The following is a 21,693-nucleotide window of genomic DNA, read 5'->3' as shown; positions in this document are numbered from 1 at the left end:
TAATTCAATATTGCTTTTCAGAATTAATCACATGATCTGACTTAGTTATTTTTAAACTATAATGCCCACAGTGATACTTTTCTGGCAAAGCTCTAAAGAAGTGACTTAAGAATTTTTATTTTATCTTACTAAAAATCAGCATATTAACAACAAAGACAAAGAGGATGCTTTTGTATCGTAGTAGTATATGAACCACCACCATTTCTGATTATAAAGAGACTTTTTTCATGGGGGTGAAGAAGATGGATTATAATATAGTTTTAAGAGTAAGATAAGTGGCAGTAGGAGAATATTAGACTAAGCCTTTTTCTTAAATATATCATTTTCTCCTAGGTTAATTGGACTCCTGAGATTAACAAAGAACACTTGCTACAGGGTCTACTTCCTGATGTACAAGTACCAACATCTGTAAAAGATATGCGCTATTGCCAAGTTTCGTTCCAAGATGATCATGTGTCTTTGGAAAGTGCATTTACAGTAAGGTTTGTGGACTCATATTTTGCAGTATTTTAAAATTCAGCTTATGGCAACAAAAATGCTTTTCTCCAGTGTACATATATGAAAGTTGTTTTTAATGTAAAAATATTACAGTTTCTATGAAATATGTTAGAATATTTTTGGAATAAAGGATCATTGGTAATAGCGATTATTTTTTGTTCTCACTGTAACCCTGCACTGAATTGGCCCTCTAGTAGCTGGAACCTTCATTAAGAGAAAGTTTAGTGCAAGTGACAGTGAAAACACCAGCAAAATGACAACGACATAAAAAATATAAAAGATACAGTGTGATCAGTCAGTGTTGTTCAGAAGGAAAAATTCCTTCGTTGCTTAGAATTTTTAAAGCTGAGAGTCCAACCAGAGTTAATATGTAGAACTCATATTAAAGGGACAGACTTAAGTAAATGTATAAAAACAAATTTTACCCTGGCCTATCAATTTCTTGGACACCTCTTTTTCAGTAACCTCTTGTACTACCCTGTGCCCATTTCTGTACTATTCCCAACACTTCGAATAATTCTGGTTTGTGATAGACTTTTCAAAAGTACTGCATTGTGACCATAATGAGATCTCTCAATAAGTTATTAACTCATCTGTTCTCTTGTCATAATTTCCTTTTAATCCAGTATAAATACTATGACTTAACATGTCTATAAATTTTTGGTCCATATTCTCTACTATCTTTGCAAGGTATCTTTTCCCTATTTTCTTTTGTGTTAATAGCAAATTATATAAATTAAGGAGGCATTTGAAGGAGTATTTGAGTTATGGGATATGGACATTATGTATGTGTTATTCTGTAGCATTTTGGAACTACTTCAATTAATGGTGTAACTAAAGATTTTTAACTTGTTAAACAATTTCAGACCACTTCCTGATGAACCTAAACATTTAAAATGTGAGTTAAAAGGAGGAAAAACAGTACAGATGGGCCAAGAGCTTCAAGGAGAAGTAGGTTAGTATGGCTTGCTTTAAAAAAACAAAAAAGCAAAATTCTATGATGTTTCCTGCCATGGATGTTTTAGATACATAATCTGAAAGGAAAGCTTTTGAGTTCACATAATGTTATTGTTTTAAAATCTGTTGTCAGATAAGCTTGAGTATTTTGATCATCTTTGCCCAGGCTGACATAGCTTTAAAATCAGTTTGACAAACATTTTGTCAAAAAAAATCTTGCCTTTTGTTAGAAGTAATAATATTACTAATTAGAAGTTAATAATAAAAGTATAAAGTAAGCGTGGCATGTTGCACATGCCTGTAGTCCCAGCTACCCAGGAGGCTGAGGTAAGAGGATTGCCTGAGTCAAGGGGTTTGAGGCCAGCCTGAACAAAATAGTGATACCCTACAACCAAAAAAATTATACTTTAAGTTCTGGGATACATGTTCAGAACGTGCAGGTTTGTTACATAGGTATACACGTGCCATGGTGGTTTGCTGCACCCATCAGCCCGTCATCTACATTAGGTATTTCTCCTAATTTTATCCCTCCCCTAGCCACCAACCCTCAACAGGCCCCAGTGTGTGATGTTCCCCTCTCTGTGTCCATGTGTTCTCATTGTTCAACTCCCACTTATGAGTGAGAACATGTGGTGTTTAGTTTTCTGTTTCTGTGTTAGTTTTCTGAGAATGATAGTTTCTAGTTTCATCTATGTCCCTGCAAAGGACATGAACTCATCCTTTGTTATGGCTGCATAGTATTTCATGGGTGTATATGTGCCACATTTTCTTTATCCAATCTATCATTGATGGGCATTTGGGTTAAAAAAAAAATTCTTTTTTAAACATAAAAGTATAACATACATGTATAAATGGATTCCTATGTATTTTTTCTTATGTCTAGAAAATCGCATTCAGATCTTCAGATTTTTATGGTAAAAAATCTGATTAACATTGCATTAAATGTAGTAGAATATACCTGTGTAAATTCTTGATGTTTATTTTGTAGTGATTTTTTTAAATGACCATAATTATTTTATACCAAAATTTACTCAGAGAACAAAGAGTAAGTTTCTAAGCATGTTTGATAAAGTATATTATAGATTTTTATATCTTCTATTAAAAGATAATACTAAAATAAAACTTCTCCCTTTTTTAGTTATAATAATTACAGATCAGTACGGAAATCAGATTCAAGCATTTTCACCAAGTTCTTTATCTGCTTTGTCAGTTGCTGGGGTTGGACTTGATAGCTCAAATTTGAAAACAACCTTTCAGGTATGGCTACTTTCTATACCATTTTGGTTTAGTTCACTCCATTGTTTCATGTGTAACAAAAAGTTTGAGAAAAACTAGTATAACAAAAAAGCTTGGCTTTAGTTTTTAAATTGAAAAATCACAAAAGGCATTTCAAAAACATAATGAAAAGCTTGAACATGTGCAGAAGTAAACGTAGAATAATATGAGTATTTCTTGTGTTTCCATAATTCATCTTCAGCAGTCATCATTCTCCCCATATCATATTATTTTGAAGCAAATTCGAGATGTCATTCTATTTTATCCATAAAGATTTTGGATTTAGATTTTTTTTTAAATGATAGCTTTTCATAGTAACTGTTTAAGTAAAATTTCTTTGTGTTTAAACCCTGTGTAACAGAATACTGAGGAGAAAAGGCATTATAAAGGTTTGCGACGGTGCACTTAATTCAGGTCAGCTTGAAAAGTAAAAACTCTGGTGGAATTCTTTGTTTATTTAAAACAAGCAAGCATGCTATACTCTGCTTGGAGAGATAGAGACAGCTTTAGGGAAAAGGACATGCTGGAGTTGGGTCTTTAAAGAAGCTGCCAGTCCACAGTGGGTGAAAGAGGAGATCTCTCAGGTCAAAGGGAAGTTAAATTCATTTAGATCATTGAATGCTTTTTTAAACTTTTCCTCCTCTAAGAGTTTCTATTATACTTTTTCTTAACAGGGCAGTCACAAAATAACTTCCATGTTTCTCTTCTAACTAGAATTTCTGTCTCCAGTAATCTGTTCTGCTATTTTCTAATTTCGAGAGCATCATTTTCACTGCTGAGGAACTTTGAATGATATTTTGTTCCCTGAACAGTGATAAAGTGTGCTCTTTGACTTTTAGGTTCTTCCATTATCTAGCTTCATCGTACAGGTAGATGAAATCAGAAAATAGTTGTCCTCTGTTGTTATGAATGAACAATCCCTGCTTCCTATCAGTCTGTACATAGGCTCCTAATTGCTCCTAAATTATAACCTGTCTTCTACTAGATCAATCCCACCAGCATGTAAACATGCTGGAATGTCTCTCATCTTAAACAAACAAAAGGAAAAAATCCCTCCAGAAAAAACACCAAAGCTTCATTTGGCCCTGTATTCCTATCCATCTACTGCCCAAGTCCTCCATTTTATAGTAAAACTCCTTGGAAGAATTGTATGTTTTCATTCCTTTTCTGTCATTCTGTGGCAAGCCACTCTGATCATGTTTTTCTGCTCTGTTCTACCTGACCAAATTAATGGGTCAATTTTCAGTTCTCATGCTACCCATTAGACCTATCAGCATGTTACATTCTACTGCATTTGAAATCCATTGCCTTAGTATGACTTAAATTGCCTGTAGTATTCCACCCTACCATAATCTCACCCCTTTCTCTCTCCATAGCTCTTTACTCTCCAGCCAAGTGGACTTTTTTCTACTTCTGTCATTCTGTAATTGACATATACTATCTTGTCTCATTTTCAGAATTCTATATTTAGTTCTATGTATACCCATCTACAATTTGTAAATGTCATTTCATTTTCAAGATTTGAAATAAAACCAGAACAATTTCCAACATGACTTTAAAAAGAAATCACCCCTTCAGAAGGGCTTTTTGTTCAGAATGGCTATTAAATTTGGAACCCCAAAATAGGATAGACTTTACATATTTTGAACTTCAGTACATTTTGCTAAGGAATATCTATTAATTTGTTTTCTAAATGTTGAAAAATTCTTCTGTGCTTATTGGGGTTTTAGGAGAGATTAATTTTGATTATTTTACAGTGACTTTTTACATAAAATGTTCAGTTCTGCAAATCATTGTTTGAGAACATAAAACATGAAGTTTTCTCTTTGATTTATTTATTTATTTTTTTTTGAGATAGGATCTAACTCTGTTGCCCAAGCTGGAGTGCAGTGCAGTATTGTGAATGTGGCTCAATTGTAGCTTCAACCTCTTGGGCTCAAGTGATCCTCCCACCAGAGCCTCCCAACTAGCTGGGACTACAGACACATGACACCACACCTGGCTAATTTTTAAGTTTTTTTGTAGAGACGGGGTCTTAATGTGTAGCCGAGGCTGGTCCTGAACTCTTGGACCAAGGGATCCTTCCACCTTGGGCTCGTAAAGTGCTGTGATTATAGTCATGAACCACTGTGCCTGACCTGATTTTAAAATTTTGATGAAATATTGTTACAGCAGCCCAGAAACAAAACAAAATTTTGATGAAGTAGATTTGTACCTAGTAGAAATTTAAGATGACTAAATCATCAAGGGTCACCATTAAAATATGAATACTGCCACAGTCATGCCAGTGTGGAGGCATTCATATTGCAAAGATTATAGGCTAGCTTCATTGATTCTCATGGATAGGATGTATTAGGCATTGTTCTGAGTAATAGAGTTTGAGCAGTGACAAATCAAAGCTCCTACCCTTGTGGAAATCATCTTGTCATGGAGAGGACATGTAATAGATGAGAAATAAGAGGTAAGAAAAATGACGTAGGGAAGGGGATAGATAGTATGCCAATAAGTAAGGTGGTCAGAGAAGTGACTCTTATTAAGGTATCATGTACAAAAATCTAAAGGAAAACAATATGTATATCTGGTAAATAATATTGCAAACGGAGGGAAAGAACAAGTGTTAAAGGCTATTTAGGTAGCAGAAAGGAGAAAGTATAAGGAAGAGAGAAATTAAGAAAAGATAAGGTTAAAGAGATGTAGCCAGAACCTTTTAGGTCCCCTACCCCTTGAAAGAAAAAATTCAGTTTCTCCTCTCTTAAAAATAAAATGTATGACATGCTGTTATTGCATGGGTGCAATTTATTTGCTGTCATGTTACCAAGAAACATCTGTATGCCCATGGGTTAATGATAAAACATTTTATTTTGTTTTTCTGAAAACTAATTGATATCCTCCCGTCTTTTCTTAATGTACTTTTCCTCACTAGGAAAACACACAGAGTATAAGTGTTAGAGGCATCAGATTTATTCCAGGTCCTCCTGGAAATAAGGATCTTTGTTTTACTTGGCGTGAGTTTTCTGACTTTATTCGGGTGCAACTAATTTCTGGACCTCCTGCTAAACTTCTCCTTCTAGACTGGCCAGAACTAAAGGAGGTAAGTCATTTCATGCCTTCACTGGAAGAATATCATACAGCTTATTACTTTCAGATTGTCAGTGGATCAGAATAGATATATTTTGTTGCTGAAGTAACTAATAGTTGTTAACAGTAAAAATAACAAAAGAGCAAGGCAATGTGAGGCTTAATACTTTGTTATTTAATTCATCATTGTGTCCTCATTTGTTAAAAATAGTAAGTATAGTAATTCAGATCCTAAAAACTACTTAACTACATTACAGATTTCAAACATGCATGGAAATAAAAAGAATAGTGTAGTGAACTCCCATGTGCCAATTACCTAGTGTCTGCAGTTACTGATTTTTGCAATTTTGTTCTTTGTTCTCTTACACCAATCTAATAACTTTTTTGTTGGAGTTTTAAAAAGCATATCCCAGACATCAACTCATCCCTATAAATACTTCAGTATGCCTTCCTATGCAAGTACTTAAATATGTTTTTTTTTTTCGAGACGGAATCTCACTCTATCACCAGGCTGGAGTGTAGTGGCCGGATCCCGGCTCACTGCAATTTCTGTTTTCAAGTTTCAAGCAATTCTCATGCCTCAGCCTCCTGAGAAGCTGGGACCACAGGCATGCACCACCACGCCTGGCTAATTTTTTTTGTATTTTTAGTTGAGGCGGGGTTTCACCTTGTTGGCCAGGATGGTCTCGATCTCTTGACCTTGTGATCCACCCACTTCAGCCTCCCAAAGTGCTGGAATTACAGACATGAGCCATCATGCCCGGCCCTTAAGTCTTAAATAATAATTTTGTAAATGTCTGCCAAATCTTTTGATTTTCTTTTTTAACTGAAGTTTTAGAATTCTAATTTGATTGATGGGTAAAAATTGTACATATTTATTGTGTACAACATATTTTGAAATATGTATACATCGTGGAATGGTTAAATTAAGCTAGTTAACATAGGTATTCACTTTTTTTTGGTGAAAAAACATTTGAAATCTATTAGCAGTTTGAAGAATGCAGTATGCTATTAACTATAATCATTACATCATACAATAGATCTTTTGAACTTTATACACCTATCTAACAAAGTTTGTATCCTTTGATAGAATTCTAATTTTAAAATGTCCATATTCTGGCATTTGGTTATGGAATAGGAATGGTAGGACTTTCACTTTTTTTTTTTTTTAAGACAGAGTTTTACTCTTGCTATCCAGGCTGTAGTTCAGTGGTATGATTTTGGCTCACTGCAACCTCCGCCTCCCAGGTTCAAGTAATTCTCCTGCCTCAGCCTCTCAAGTAGCTGGGATTACAGGCATGTGCCACTATGCCCCACTAATTTAGTAGAGGTGGGGTTTCACCATGTTGGCCATGGTTGGTCTTAAACTCCTAACCTCAGGCGATCTGTCTGCCTGGGCCTCCCAAAGTGCTGGGATTACAGGCATGAATCACCACGCCCAACCAGGACTTTAACTGTTGATATTATAGCTAACTTTAATTTTTATTTTAAAAATTCAAAAATGTGTTTATTTTTAATAGGGACAGGGTTTCACCATGTTGACTAGGCTGATCTCGAATTCCTGGGCTCAAACGATTCTTCGGCCTCAGTCTCCCAAAGTTCTGGGATTGCAGCTGTGAGCCACCATTCCCAGCCCACATTTTCTGTAAAAGAAAATGAACTCACACAATCATGGTAGTAAGTGAAAATATCTTAGTGAAGGATATTTTCTAACAAAAGTTAATATGCTCATGCCTTAGTTTGAGATTGTTCTTTTTCATTTATGAGTTTAAAAAGCAGATAAACTGGTTATGACAGTGTTCTTTATAAAATACGGTTTTTAAAATAATAGTGTGTTGACTAAAGGGTTTTACTGAAAAGCCAGTGCATTTTTTTTTTCTGGGAGCAATTACAAAACCTAAACTAACCCACTGTTTATACCTATTGATGCCAATGAAGGATTTGTTGATTGACTGTAATCTCGAACAGTTGTGTGGAACAGTTTTACGGTGGAAAAAATCTGAACATGTTAGTCTTGTATCATTTTGGGGGACGAATATAAAAAATAATGACAGCTTGTTAGCTTAAAAATTTATTCTAAGAGTTATTTGTAGATACCATAATAATCCAGAAGCTTAAAATAAAACATAAACTAATATATCAGTCTGTTAGAGATATGGTTATATGTAGATGAGACTAGTTGCTGACCCACCTTACCCTTGATAGGATCTGTGTACAAAGGTGGAACATATAATACACAAACCTGATGAATAGAAATATATATGTGTATTAATAAACACATATATTATTCTTTATAAATGAGGGAACTGGCCAGGTGCAGGGGTTCATGCCTTGTAATCCCAACACTTTGGGGAGACCAAGTTGGAAGGATTGCCTGAGCTAGGAGTTCAAGACCTGGCAGGGCAACATAGTAAGAATTTGTCTCTGTAAAAAAATAACAAAGACAAATGAGGAAACTGAAATTCTGAAATTTTAACATGCCACTATTAAAAAGTGATATTAATATGTTTACGAATATTTGATTTTGGAAATTTGCATTTTCTATTTTCTAGAAAACTTTATTAGCAGTTTGGGCTACAAGTCATTTACTAAAGATAACCTTTAAAAGTAGCTAGTAGTTCTTTAAAAACTTAGACTGTCGTTTAAAGGTAGTTTGGGTAAACAGTCATGTGATTTAGGAATACAGTACTATATGTTTATATTTGGAAACTCAGCATTTTTCAAAATTCAAGCTTTTTATAAACTTTGGCAGCAGGAACACAGCTGTAGCTGTGTAACCTTTTAGTAGAGGGACCTTATAACTAAACTCAAGGGTCTTTGCTTTCTTTCATAATGTCATATTCATAGCAGACTTAGTTCTTTCCATTTTCAGCAGCCTTTCCTCGTAATCTGGTTACCAACTACCTCAGCTAAGAGTAGTGGGTGGAGGAAGCAGAAAGAACATTCTTGGTAGAGGAGAGCTGATAAGTCAGTTTTTTGTTGTTCTCTTTGTTCTCTTTCATCTTTTTTTAACTTTTAAAATGTGACTCAGAGGATTCGGCCTTTGTGAGGTATCTTGTTTAACACTGTTTCCTTGGATGTTTCCTATTAATATTAATAGGTCAGTAGGCAGATTTCTAGAATTATACAGCCTTACATACTAGCTAGGGGAAAAGCAAGAAGCATTTTGAGTCAACAAAACAGTGAAGATCACCAGTGAGTAGTCCTGTTTAACCAAGGGCTAGAAAGTCATATTACTGCATTTAATACACAGTGGCAGAGAGCTGAACATTGACTGAGGGAAAAGCTAAACTACAGATTGCCAGTGCTAAATGTGAGAACCAAAGATAGGTTTCTATTTCTGTTGATCATATTCTAGTACTTATTTAGCATTTACATTGTATTAGGTATTATAAGTAATCTAAAGATGGTTTCAAGTATATGCTTAGGTTATATGCAAACACTATACAATTTATATAAAAGAGTTGAGTATCTGCAGCTTTTGGTATCCACCTGCAGTCTAGAACCAACCTCCTGTGGATGCTGAGGAAAGACTGTCATGTCAAGTGCTGCTTTTCCCTTTCTCAGATCATTTATCATTTCTATAAGAGGGTCACTTGCGACAATTTAGTTGGCTTTCAAAAGTTTATTTTCATTGACCGAAGAAGCCGTTTGCAAATAGAACAGAGATAAATTAAGTGATTGTTACACAAATAAACAAGTAATTGTATTGTTTGGCCCATAGATTTTAGTGTCTCTTAAAATATTTCTGTTCTTTTCAGTTCATTCCAGTGATTAATGGAAGAGATTTACAGAACCCTATTATTGTTCAACTTTGTGATCAGTGGGATAATCCAGCACCGGTACCACATGTTAAAATAAGTCTTACAAAAGCTAGCAATTTAAAGGTAAGCTTTAAACTTCCTTACATTTTCACTTAAAATTCTGGATTTCATTTTCATGATAGTATCTTTAGCTGTCATATTGCTTTTTTAAAAAATACGTTTTACATAATCTTCATTACTGCTTAGATGAAATAACCCTCAACATTTTTAATAATTATTTTGAGGAAGTAGAGTTTATATCTTACAATAGTACAAGGGACCAACATTGCACAGTTACGGCTGTTTTAGTGTTTCTTATATAGCACTAGTAAGACTTGCATTTCAAATTAGGATGCATAATAATTAACACTGGCAAAGTGAACGAAGACAGATACCACAGTGACCTACAGAATGGATTAAGAAACAGGCATTATTGGGGAAACATACATGGTGAGGCTAAACAAAAAGAGTCATGCATGTACTTATCCTCTGTTATCTTACGGAGAGCTACCAGATCCTGGGCAGAGCTGTTAGAACATACTGGTATATTCTAAGTTGAGGCTCCTCTCCTCTGTTGATCTTTTTATGAGGCAGGTATGAACGTGGTCTTATAAAGTTTGGGAACAGTCTTGGCTATCAGAAAGTTCAAGATTAGGTATCAGTTATTCCCACGAGTATTGAGAAGCTGCCTGGGATCTAGTGGCTGGTGCAAAGTTGAAAGCCCTCTTTCTAGGGGAAAGAGGAGAAGCTTCTAGTCCTCGCAAAGTTGTTTCGTTTTTTTTTTTCTTTCATTCGCTGTGACGCCCAATCTGGAGTGCAATGGCACGATCGTGGCTTACAGCAACCTCCACCTCTTGGGTTCAAGCAATTCTCCTGCCTCAGCCTCCTGAGTAGCTGGGATTACAGGCATGCACCATCATGTGTGGCTAATTTTTATATTTTCAGTAGAGACGGGGTTTCACCATGTTGGCTAGGCTGGTCTAAAACTCCTGACCTCAAGTGATCCACCCACTTGCCTCAGACTCCAAAAGTGCTGGGATTACAGGGGTGAGCCACCATGCTTGGCCACAAAGTTATATTTTTATACCATCTCTTCTGTTTGTTGAAGGGAATTCATTGGTCCCAGCCAGCTTGTTGCTAGGCAGGCCAGAGGGAGTTGGGGTCATATTCAGACCATCTTGAGTATCCCTCCACATGTATTTTATAAATGTAATGGGAGAAACCAGTTGATATTATGTAAAGATGATGTTTCTCTTGCAACTAATTAGTTCAATCAGAATCCCAACAGGGATTTCCCAGAACCCGACAAGGTGATCTTAAAAGTCATATGGAAGATTAAAGTGCTAGGAGTGGCTTGTTATACGCATGGACCTGTTTTCATAGTAATTAAAGTTGGAGTTTTAAAGACTGTTAAATGTGGCTGATATTGCAGCTATCAGACCTGAAAAGACTTACTCTGTCTGGCTTAGCAATAAGGATTTGATACCCAGATGGGAGATATATTTTGAGAAGGATGGGTTAAGAGACAATGGACCAGAGGATAATTGGGACAGGTATAAATAAACATAGGCCTTCATCCTATCATTTCAGGTACTCGTTCTCATTTTTTTCTATTCAGCTATTGCTTTTCCTGTCTGCATGTGCTATTATTACCTACTCTTTAGGTTTTATTAAGTTGAAATGGATTTTAGGGTTTAGAAGAAACTCTGATTTTTCCGTTACTGTGATCTACAAATTCATGGTTGTTCTGAATGTTCGCTACCAGTAGAGTAAGGCAATGGTTATTTTCAACCCCAAATAAAGATAAGATTCTAGTTTTTGGAGAACCGTATGTAAAAGGCTGAAAGATCCTTCTAAACCAGTTATTAGGAAATGTGCCCACTGATTCTTAATCACTTGGAAGAGAAAGCTTGGCTATCACTGTGAATGTAGTATTGCAGCAGAAGTTTGAGAAACATATCTGAGTAGACATTCAAAAGAAAAAACGAAGTAAGAGTAAAGATAGTGCTATAACCCTTTGTCTTGAGTATGTACGGGCAGTATATATTTCTCCAATGCTATGTCCTACACCTGCCCCAGCTTTAGAATATACCTTCAGTGTTTATGTAAACAAACTTCATTTGATGTACCAGTGTTACTGAAACAGTGAACATAGAAATTTGCAACTTAGTAACTGAAATACATTAAATTCTAGTTGAATTGATCAAGATGAGTGATTGTTATTCTCCTTTAGATTATGTCATTACATACTACATTATTTCAACTAGCTCAAATTTTAATAATTTAGATTTTAAAAATGCAAATACTGCTTTTCAAATAGGAATAAAGAGAAAGAATATTGTAATGGAAGAAAAGAGCTTGATCTCTAGAATTTTCTAATTAACCATTTTATTTTGTTTTGTTTTTAGCTCATGCCTTCAAACCAACAGCATAAAACAGATGAGAAGGGCAGGGCTAATTTGGGAGTATTCAGTGTTTTTGCCCCTAGGTAAGAACCAAAATTTGATAGTTGTTGGCATTATAAAGATTCATTTTGCTTACTGCTTGCTGAAGTTAAGAGTAATGACTGTTCTTCTATTTAATGTTAGGCAAGAGTTGAGACTGGATAGAAGTTGAGAGGTTTTCTAAGAGTTGAACTTTGTGTAATTGTCTCAGAATTTTTAGGTTATTAACTAATGTGATTTGAACTCTTCTCTTTTGTTTTGTTAGGGGAGAGCATACTGTGCAGGTTAAAGCCATCTATAATAAGAGTATCATAGAAGGACCTGTAATTAAATTGATGATTCTTCCAGACCCAGAAAAACCCGTTCGTCTCAATGTTAAATATGACAAAGATGCTTCCTTCTTAGCTGGGGGTCTTTTCACTGGTGAGTATTTCACATACGTAAATAAATCTATGATGATAATATTCCTTTTACATTAGTGGAATAAATTATTTATCCTAGGTGTTCATCGCAATAAAAAAATCATGCTTATGATGGTATCTTAAAGAAAATAGCCTCTTAAGTGGCAAAGAAGATATATTTGACTTAGCAATGCCTACCCTTATTCCCATGTCTTACATTATTTTAATGTCAAGAATGAACTGAAAGTTCATCCATAAACTGATAGTCGGAGGTAATTAATTTTGGTAGTGTTTGTACATTGACTGAATTATGAAATTGTGTAAAAGAAACAGGAACTAAATGGTGAGAATTACAGAGTTACGGTCTACTAGATATGATGTTGTGATCTTAAACCCATCATAATTAGAATTATTTAGCTTAATTGGAATGGAAATATATCACATCAGCCTTTATGATTAAAGATATTTTAGAACAACAAACTTTTATTAAATAGTACTATGTTAAGATACTATGCTGTGCTCTGAATTACAATAATGAATAGCACAGTTTTCAGTGTGCTCAGTCTAATGTAGGAGACAGGAAGCAAATGATTTCAATATCATGTGGCAGATGCTAAGTCAATAGGAAATTAGTTTTTGCTTTACACAGATAATTTTCTGGAAGACTTCTGTTTTCTTAAAGGATGAATTCCTTTACATAGTTTTAAGTAGTGAATGAAGCACCTCAAAGTTTAGATGTAAAATTTTTTAACAATAATTGTTAATAATTAAGTTACATGTATACACAGCTCTTTATACTTTATAAAGTAGACTATACTTTGTATAAAGTAAATCTATTTCAAGGAGATCTAACCTGTGATTAAAAAACTAATAACAGGTGCCAAACGAATGTTACGGGTGGTAAATATAATGGGAATATTATATATAATGTTCTTTTGGCTATTGTATGCTCTTGAAAACCATAAAAGAAAGTAAATATTCTGTTCGTAGAATACATAAAGCATACGGTGCCATAACCAGTTGGTCTAACTCTAAGTTGCTGAGTATACATAGTCTAGTCTTTTTGGTCTTGTGTGCTAGAATTTACACATTTCTTCATCAAAATTATTAACATTTGAGTAAGATGTATGCTTTAAGACATACAATTATTTAACCATATCCATTAATTAAACTGGAAAGAAAATAATTTTTTAATGTTTATCATGACAGATTTTATGATTAGTGTTATTTCTGAAGATGACAGTATTATTAAAAATATTAATCCAGCACGTATTTCCATGAAAATGTGGAAGCTCTCTACCAGTGGGAACCGACCCCCAGCAAATGTGAGTCATGGGAAGCATTTTTTGAAGTTAAAAATAGTTCTCACATTTAACTTAAAACTAAATTTAATTTAATGTAAATATATAATGTTACATAAATTTGAGAAATGGAAGTTAATTCACTCTATTCCTTGGGGTTAAAGAAATTACATCAGTGTATGTTTCAAAATTAAGGATTGATGCTACTGAAAAAGAGTAGTAGTCTATGTTGTGATTTTTCTTAACATTTTAAGATGCCTACACATTAAAATTATTTCATCTCAAGGACAGTAGCATAAGGCAGAAGCTATTAAATATCATGAGGGGATAATATAGAAAATGAGACAGTAAAGAGATAGGATCGATAGACTGCTTGGAAGAGTGAAGAGAGAGTTCGAGGGTCTAGAGCAGTGCTGTCCAGTAGAAAGATGACACCTGGTGTTTCAGCTTTCTAGTAGCTACATTAAAAAGCTAAAAAGAAATAAGTAGAATTCTAGTGTTTTTAACCTTTTAATATATCAAAAGTTACCATTTCAACATATATTCAGTAGTTTAAAAATTATTGCTGGTATTTTACATTCTTTTATTTTACTAAGTCTTTGAAATTTGGTGTTTATTTTCACTGTATATCAGTTCAGACAAGCTATATTTCAAGTGTCCAGTAGCCACGACTAGCCTTTAGTTATCATTCTGGACAAGGAAGATCTGAAATCTAAAATTGGAAACTAAAGTTTGTCAGTGTCCTGATACCTACTTCAACATTTATGGCTCATTTTAATCATTGGTTTTGGAAACTATTTTGCTTAATTAATCCTGAATCTTTGCTTGCTTAATTTAGACTGTCAGTCCAGTCAAGTTGCTATTACCTTAAAATAATATCACCATAAAGATCTATTGTGTGTCATTTTTAATGGGGTGTCATTCCACTGTGACTAACCTCACATTGTACTTCACATGATATATACATGTGTATGTCTACCTGTATCATAAATGGGTCTGGATTCACCTTCAGTTCAGGTATATAATAAGTTTTCCTCCTAAATATACTATGTTAAATTTTGTCATTTCCCCCTCTCCCCTTCTCCCTACTCACCTTTCTAGGCAGAAACATTTAGTTGTAATAAAATAAAAGATAATGACAAGGAAGATGGCTGCTTCTATTTCAGGTATTTCTCAAATCATTTCATATTTTGAATTCATACCTTGTTACAAAATAATTCAACCCTGGAGATATTTGTGGGCTCACCTGAGGCAAAGTAATTTATGATCAAATAGAAATATTAGTATCTCTAAATTTTTGTCTGTTTTTGGGAAAAGGTGTGTTTTCGTTTTTAAGCTTTAAATTGGTTTTAAGCTTTATAAATTATAATTATATTTGCTTTTGAAACTATCGAAGTCATCAGAAGAATTTTTTTATGTTGTCAAAGCACTTTATAACTCTTTATTATATAGGAGGTTTCTATAAAGATTGGACTGACTTTTGATGTTTCTGTGACTTTGAGAATGTTACTGCTACATTCTGGACCTCCACTTTCAAATCTGAAAAGATATGTCTTAAGTTTCTTTAAAAATCCTTTATCATCACAAGGGTCAAAATGTTCATTATATTTGTTCAGTGCATTTTCAGACTAACTGGTAAAGGACCAATCATGGAAGCTCCACCTCTTACCTCTTCCAGTTATTACCTTCTTCCTTCCTGTTGTGCATGCCACACACACTCTTGTAGACACACATGTGTACATACCACAAACCCTTTCTTGACTTCTTCTTATTTAGAGTTCCATTTATCTTACTATACATCCCTATCATCTCTGATTTAGTTGTGCTGATTTTTGAATTTGATGTACAATTATTTTTTTGTATATGACTTCTTGCACTCAGCATCATGAGATTATTCTGTAGCATATACGTATAAATCTGTTCATTTCCATTGCTGTATAGAAGTCCATTGTGTGAACACACTACAATTTTCCTAATGGCCATTTGCGTTTTAAGTTTTGGGCTATTATAAATCATGTTTATCACACTGGTGCTCATATAAAAGTAAAATTGCTGGGTTATAAGTTTAATGAAACCAAACATAGATGTGTATGTTTAACTTGAGTAGCTTGAAGATTTGTTTGTTTTTGATACAGAGTCTTGCTCTATCACCCAGGCCAAAGTGCAATGGCTCACTGCAACCTCTGCCTCCCTGGCTCAAGTGATCGCCCTGCCTCAGCCTCTCCAGTAGCTGGGACTATAGGAATGTGCTGTCATGCTCAGCAAATTAATTTTGTTGTTGTTGTTGTTGTGTGTGGACACCGGGTTTCACCACATTGCTCAGGGTTAGTCTCGAACTCCTGAGCTCAAAGCCGCCTGTCCACCTCAGCCTCCCAAAGTGGTAGGATTACAAGCACAGCCCTTCCCAACGCTTGGTTTTGTTGGTCTTTTCAGGTATAATCCTCTGGTTGACGTGTAATAGAGTGACATCAGACTTACTCTTAATTTGCATTTCCCTTTTTATCATATTTATTGGCCACTTAGATTACCTTTTATGAAGTGCCTATTGGAGTGTCTGACCAACTTTTGTATTTTTTTTATATTAACTTGTAGGAGTTCTTTGTATATTAGAGATATAAGCCTTTTGTTAGACATCTTTTCCTGTCCTGTGGCTTGCTCTCCCACTTTATAGTTGATCTTCTTTGTGTCCTGTTTTAAGTCTTTCCTTACATTTAGGTCATCAACACATTCTACTGTATTACTGTATTGGAGGTTCCCAATACCAATGCCAGATTTGATGATTCACCAGGAGGACTCACAGGACTTAGTATATAATGGGGCTCATACCTGTGTTTTATTGAAACAAAAGGATTCAAAGTGAAATGAGCAAAGTGAAAAGCTCATGGGATGTTGTCCAAGGGAAACCAGACACAAAGGAAGCTTTCCAAGGATTCTGTCTTGGTTAAGTCACATCGTATGTGCTTAATTCCTCAGCAATAAATTGTGACAATGGGTATAAAATGTTGTCAGCCAGGGAAGCTCACTAGAGACTCAGCACCTAGGGTTTTTGTTAAGGTGGGGTCACAAAGGTGGCCTCTGCCTAGCAAAAAACAAATTTCCAGAAGAAATCAAGTGTGTGGAATAAACCATATTAGCACAGTGGTTTAGGCAGTGTGAGCCATTCATATCAGTTAAAGGTGGGAAACATCCTGAAATCTAAACTCACAGATGTCTGCCAGGGACCCATCTTGCAAGCAGGCCTTTCTATGAATATCACTTTAGGTTTTCTGTGTTCTTTGTGTACAGTTATATATGGATTTTTTTTTTAATGTATAGTGTGAGGCTGGGTGCAATGGCTCACACCTGTAATCCCAGCACTTTGGGAGGCTGAGGCAGGTGGATCACATGAGGTCAGGAGTTCAAGACCAGCCTGGCCAACATGGTGAAACCCCATCTATACTAAAAATATAAAAATCAGCCAGATGTGGTGTTGTGCACCTGTGGTCCTAGTTATTCAGGAGGGTGAGGTACGAGAATTCTTGAACCTGGGAGGCAGAGGTTACAGTGAACTGAGATTGTGCCACTGCACTCCAGCCTGGATGACACAGAAAGACTCTGTCTCAAAAAAATATATATGTGTATAGTGTGAGGCAGATGGTCAAGTTTTGTTTGTATATTCTCATTCATATATATATATATATATATATATATATATATATATACCATATTAGTTATTGAAAAAATAATTTTCTACAGTGTCATTCTTAATCATATATCTGTGCATGTTTGGGTACAGACTCCCTATTTTGATTGCCAGTGCCACACTGTCTTGATAAGTCTGGTATTCAGTAGAACAAGTACTCCAACCTTGTTCTTCATTCATATCTTGGCTCTGTTTTTTTATATAAATTTTGCTATCAGTATATCAAATTCAAATAAGCAAAACACATCTTAAGTGGCAAGACCTTTTAGGATTTGTTTGAATAGAAATTTGGGAAAATCTGTCAACTCATGAGTATGACATATTGTTTCATTTATTTAACTTTCTTTATTTTTTTTATAACATTTTATAATTTTCTCAAAGTCTTATACATCTTTCCTTAGATTAATTCCTAAATTGTTGATATTTTTATGGCATTATTGTAAATAATATCTTTTGAGATAGAGTCACCCGGGCTGGAGTGCAATGGCATGATCTCAGCTCACTGCAACTTCTGCCTTCTGGTTCAAGCAATTCTCCTGTCTCAGCCTCCCGACTAGCTGGGATTACAGGTGTGCTTTACCACTCCCAGCTAATTTTTATATTTGTTTAGTAGAGATGGGGTTTCACCATGTTAGCCAGGCTGCTCTCGAACTCCTGACCTCAGGTGATCCACCCACCTTGCCCTCCCAAAGTGCTGGGATTACAGGCATGAGCCACCATGCCTGGCCATAAATGGTATCTCTTAAAGCATTTTTATTTTCTGTTGTTTTGATTATAGAGATGCAGTTAATTTATGTATACTGACCTTGTACCAGTTATCTTTGTTAAACTCCTTTATTTCTAATTTTATTTTATTATTTATTTTGAGACAGGGTCTCACTCTGTCACCTAGGCTATAGTGCAGTGGTGCAATTCTGCCTCACTGTAGCCTTGACCTGCCAGGCTCAAGCAGTCCTCCTACCTCAGTCTCCCAAGTAGCTGAGACTACAGACCCATACCACTACGTCTGAGTTATTTTTTTGTAGAGACAGGGCCTTACTGTGTTGTCTGGGGCTTGCCTTGAAATCCTGGGCTCAAACAACCCTCCTGCCTTAGCTTCTCAACTAGTTGGGACTATGGGCACACACCGCCACACTCAGCTAATTTTTTAATTTTTGTGGACTCAAGGTCTCACTGTCGATATTGAACTCCTGGGCTCAAGCAGTCCTCCCACCTCAGCCTCCCAAAGTGCTGGGATTACAGAGGTGAGCCACCACTTCTGGCTCTAATTTTATTTGTAGATTCTTTGGGATTTAATAAAAATATCTATGATTTATGATAGTAGGTTTGTTACTTTCCAGTTTTTGTGTATTTTGTTTTTCTTATACTACACCTTGGATTTACAGCAAAATGTTAAGTAGACATGATGAGAGTGATCATCCTGTTATGGTTTCGAATCTCAGAGCGAACACTTTAACATTCCACCACTAAGTGTGGGGTTTGCTTTAGAGTTTTTCTTTTATCAAACTATTCATTTCTGAGCCTTAAGAGAAGTTCTCTTAATTATAAATTTACTTTAGATTTCATCATTTGTTGAGACAAAACATGCTATTTTTCCTTTAAAAAATACCCTTTAAGAACAGACTTTATTCCTTTACTTTTCAATGTGGTGATTATAGTACATGAGTTTTCTGAATGGTCAGCCAACCTTGCAATTACTGGAATAAACCCAACTTCATCATGTCGTATTATCATTTTTATATATTGATGGAGTTGTTTTGCTAATGTTTTGCTTAGGATTTTTACATCTACCTTGATGTTTGAAGTTAACCTGCATTTTCTTTCTTACAAATTCTTCTTAATTTTCTGTCTAGGTCATGTAGGCCTCAAAAAAGTAGCAAGAAAATTTCCCTCTGTCTTGGTTTATTCTTTGGAGGCTCTTATATAAGAGTGTTATTATTCCTTTTTAAAATGGTGATAGAATTCATCAGTGAAGTCATCTGAGCCTGGTGTTTTTGTGGGGGAAAGGTTTTAGTAATGGATTCAGTTTGTTCAAATTCAGAAGTTACAGAACCATTTGTGTTTCCTGTCTCTTGCTCAGTTTTGATATTTTTATCAAACTATCAATTTTTTTTTCTTTATCAAACTATCAAATTTTTTTTTTTTTTAAGTTTTTGAGACAGAGTCTCACTTTGTCACCCAGGCTGGAGTGCAGTGGTGTGATCTTGGTACACTGCAACCTCCACCTCCCAGGTACAAGCGATTCTCCTGCTTTGGCCTCCGAAGTAACTGGGACTACAGGTGTGCACCACCATGGCTGGCTATCAAACTATCAGTTTTTATCTAAATTTTCAAATTTGTTTTTCTTTCTTTCTTTCTTTTATTTTTTTTTTGAGACTGAGTTTTGCTCGTTACCCAGGCTCGAGTGCAATGGCGCGATCTCAGCTCACCGCAACCTCCGCCTCCTGGGTTCAAGCAATTCTCCTGCCTCAGCCTCCTGAGTAGCTGGGATTAGAGGCATGTGCCACCATGCCCAGCTAATTTTTGTATTTTTAGTAGAGACGGGGTTTCACCATGTTGACCAGGATGGTCGATCTCTTGACCTCGTGATCCACCCGCCTCGGCCTCCCAAAGTACTGGGATTACAGGCTTGAGCCACCGCGCCCGGCCCTCAAGTTTGTTTTTCATACTATGTTATTCTTATTTTCTTTGAGATCTAATGATCTCTCATTCTTGACATTATTTGTACTCTCTTTGTGGCTTGATTAATCTTAGTAAGAGATTTCAATTTTGTAGATCTTTTAAAGAACAGACTTTTGGCTTTTAAAATACATTTTACATATGTTGTAATTAATTTCCTTTACTTCCTTTGCATTTAATTTGTTCTTTTATTAAAAGTGCTTGAGATGGTTTCTTATTTATTGTGGTCATATACATATACATACACAGTATGTATATATGTAAATGTAGAGCTGTACATTTCTAAGCATAGCTTTAATAGCATTCACTAGTTTTGTATGTTTTATTTTTATTAGCATTTGGATCAAAAATTGTTTTTTCTTTTTACTTTTTTTCGACCAGGGTCTTACTCTTTCATCAAGGCTGGAGGGCCCTGTGTAACTCACTATAGCCTTGAACTCCTGGATTCAAGCAATCCTCCTGCCTTAGCCTCCTTAGTTGCTAGGACCTCAGGTGTGCACCATCACACCCAGCTAATATTTTTTTTAATTTAGTAGATATGGGGGCCTCACTGTGTTGCCCAGACTGCTCTCAAACTCTTGGTCTCAAGTAGTTTTTCCACTGCAGCTTCCCAAAGTGCTGATACAGGCATGAGCCACTGAGTCCAGCCTTAGATTAAAATATTTTCCAGTTTTGATTGTGATTTCATCCTTTGACCCATGGCTTATTCAGATGTTTACTAAACTGTGAAATTTTCTAGTTATCTTTTTCAATTTCTAGCTTAATTCTACCATGGGCAGAAAGTCTATACTAGATGATTTCAGTCCTTTGAAATTAGTTGGTATTTGTTTTTGTGCTGGGTATGTAATAGTCAATTTTTGTATATGTCCCACATATATTAGATAATAATGTGATTTTTGTATTTGAGGTACAGTGTTCTGACTTTTATTTATTTTTTTTGTCTTTCACCTAACAGGGCAGTAAATCTCCAGTTTGTCTATTTTTTAATGTTGATTTTGTAGTGTTTGCCTTACATATTTTGAGGCTTTGTTATTAGGTACATACAGACTTATTATATTTTTCTTGCAAATTAAACCTGTTATTATTATGAAGTATTCTTTTTCTCTTGTAATTTTTTTTGCCTTAAGTTTACTTTGATAGCAGTATACCAACTTTCCCTGTGAATGACATGCAAAAGCCACTTTAGGAATCATGAGGATTAGTGTGTGCATGCATGCATGTGTACGTGCATGCATGCATGTATGTATGTATACTTTTAAGTGTATCTTTTGTAAATGGCATTATCTTTTTTTTTTTTCTGATGATCTTTGTTTTCTAATTGAAAGTTTAGGTCTTGCATATACCAATTCACTTGGTTTGGGATCTCTTTTGTTTTCTGTGTGATCCATCGATTTTTTTCCTCTTTCCTGTTTTATTTATTTATTTATTTATTTATTGTTTCTAGTTGTCATTTTCTATTCCTTTGTAACTTGGTAGTCATACAATCTTTCACTGTTCTCTAATCGATTTCCTTAGAGATTTGTAACATGTATACTTGACATACCAATATCTAGTAAATTTGTATTTTTTTGCTTT

General features: G+C 35.1%; 1 protein-coding gene across 5 annotated transcripts in view; it reads left to right on the top strand.

Annotated features, from left to right (window-relative positions):
* Positions 1–21,693, top strand: part of SMCHD1 (structural maintenance of chromosomes flexible hinge domain containing 1) — a 159,365-nt gene that overhangs the window by 87,184 nt on the left and 50,488 nt on the right. For all 5 annotated transcript variants that reach the window (XR_013525776.1, XR_013525775.1, XR_008476015.2 and 2 more), the window contains exons 26-34: positions 334–482; positions 1,365–1,453; positions 2,594–2,712; positions 5,654–5,821; positions 9,570–9,695; positions 12,020–12,099; positions 12,321–12,478; positions 13,666–13,781; positions 14,859–14,923. Coding sequence is in view for 2 of the 5 variants with exons in the window: in XM_035270680.3 (XP_035126571.2) it covers positions 334–482; positions 1,365–1,453; positions 2,594–2,712; positions 5,654–5,821; positions 9,570–9,695; positions 12,020–12,099; positions 12,321–12,478; positions 13,666–13,781; positions 14,859–14,923 (1,070 nt within the window). In the remaining 3 variants the exon portion in view is untranslated. The remainder of the gene's footprint in view (positions 1–333; positions 483–1,364; positions 1,454–2,593; positions 2,713–5,653; positions 5,822–9,569; positions 9,696–12,019; positions 12,100–12,320; positions 12,479–13,665; positions 13,782–14,858; positions 14,924–21,693) is intronic.

Source organism: Callithrix jacchus, chromosome 13, assembly GCF_049354715.1.
Source record: "Callithrix jacchus isolate 240 chromosome 13, calJac240_pri, whole genome shotgun sequence".
Lineage (NCBI taxonomy): Eukaryota > Metazoa > Chordata > Mammalia > Primates > Cebidae > Callithrix > Callithrix jacchus.
The sequence above is the reverse complement of the archived record's forward strand: the minus strand, read 5'-3'. Positions and strand labels throughout refer to the sequence as shown.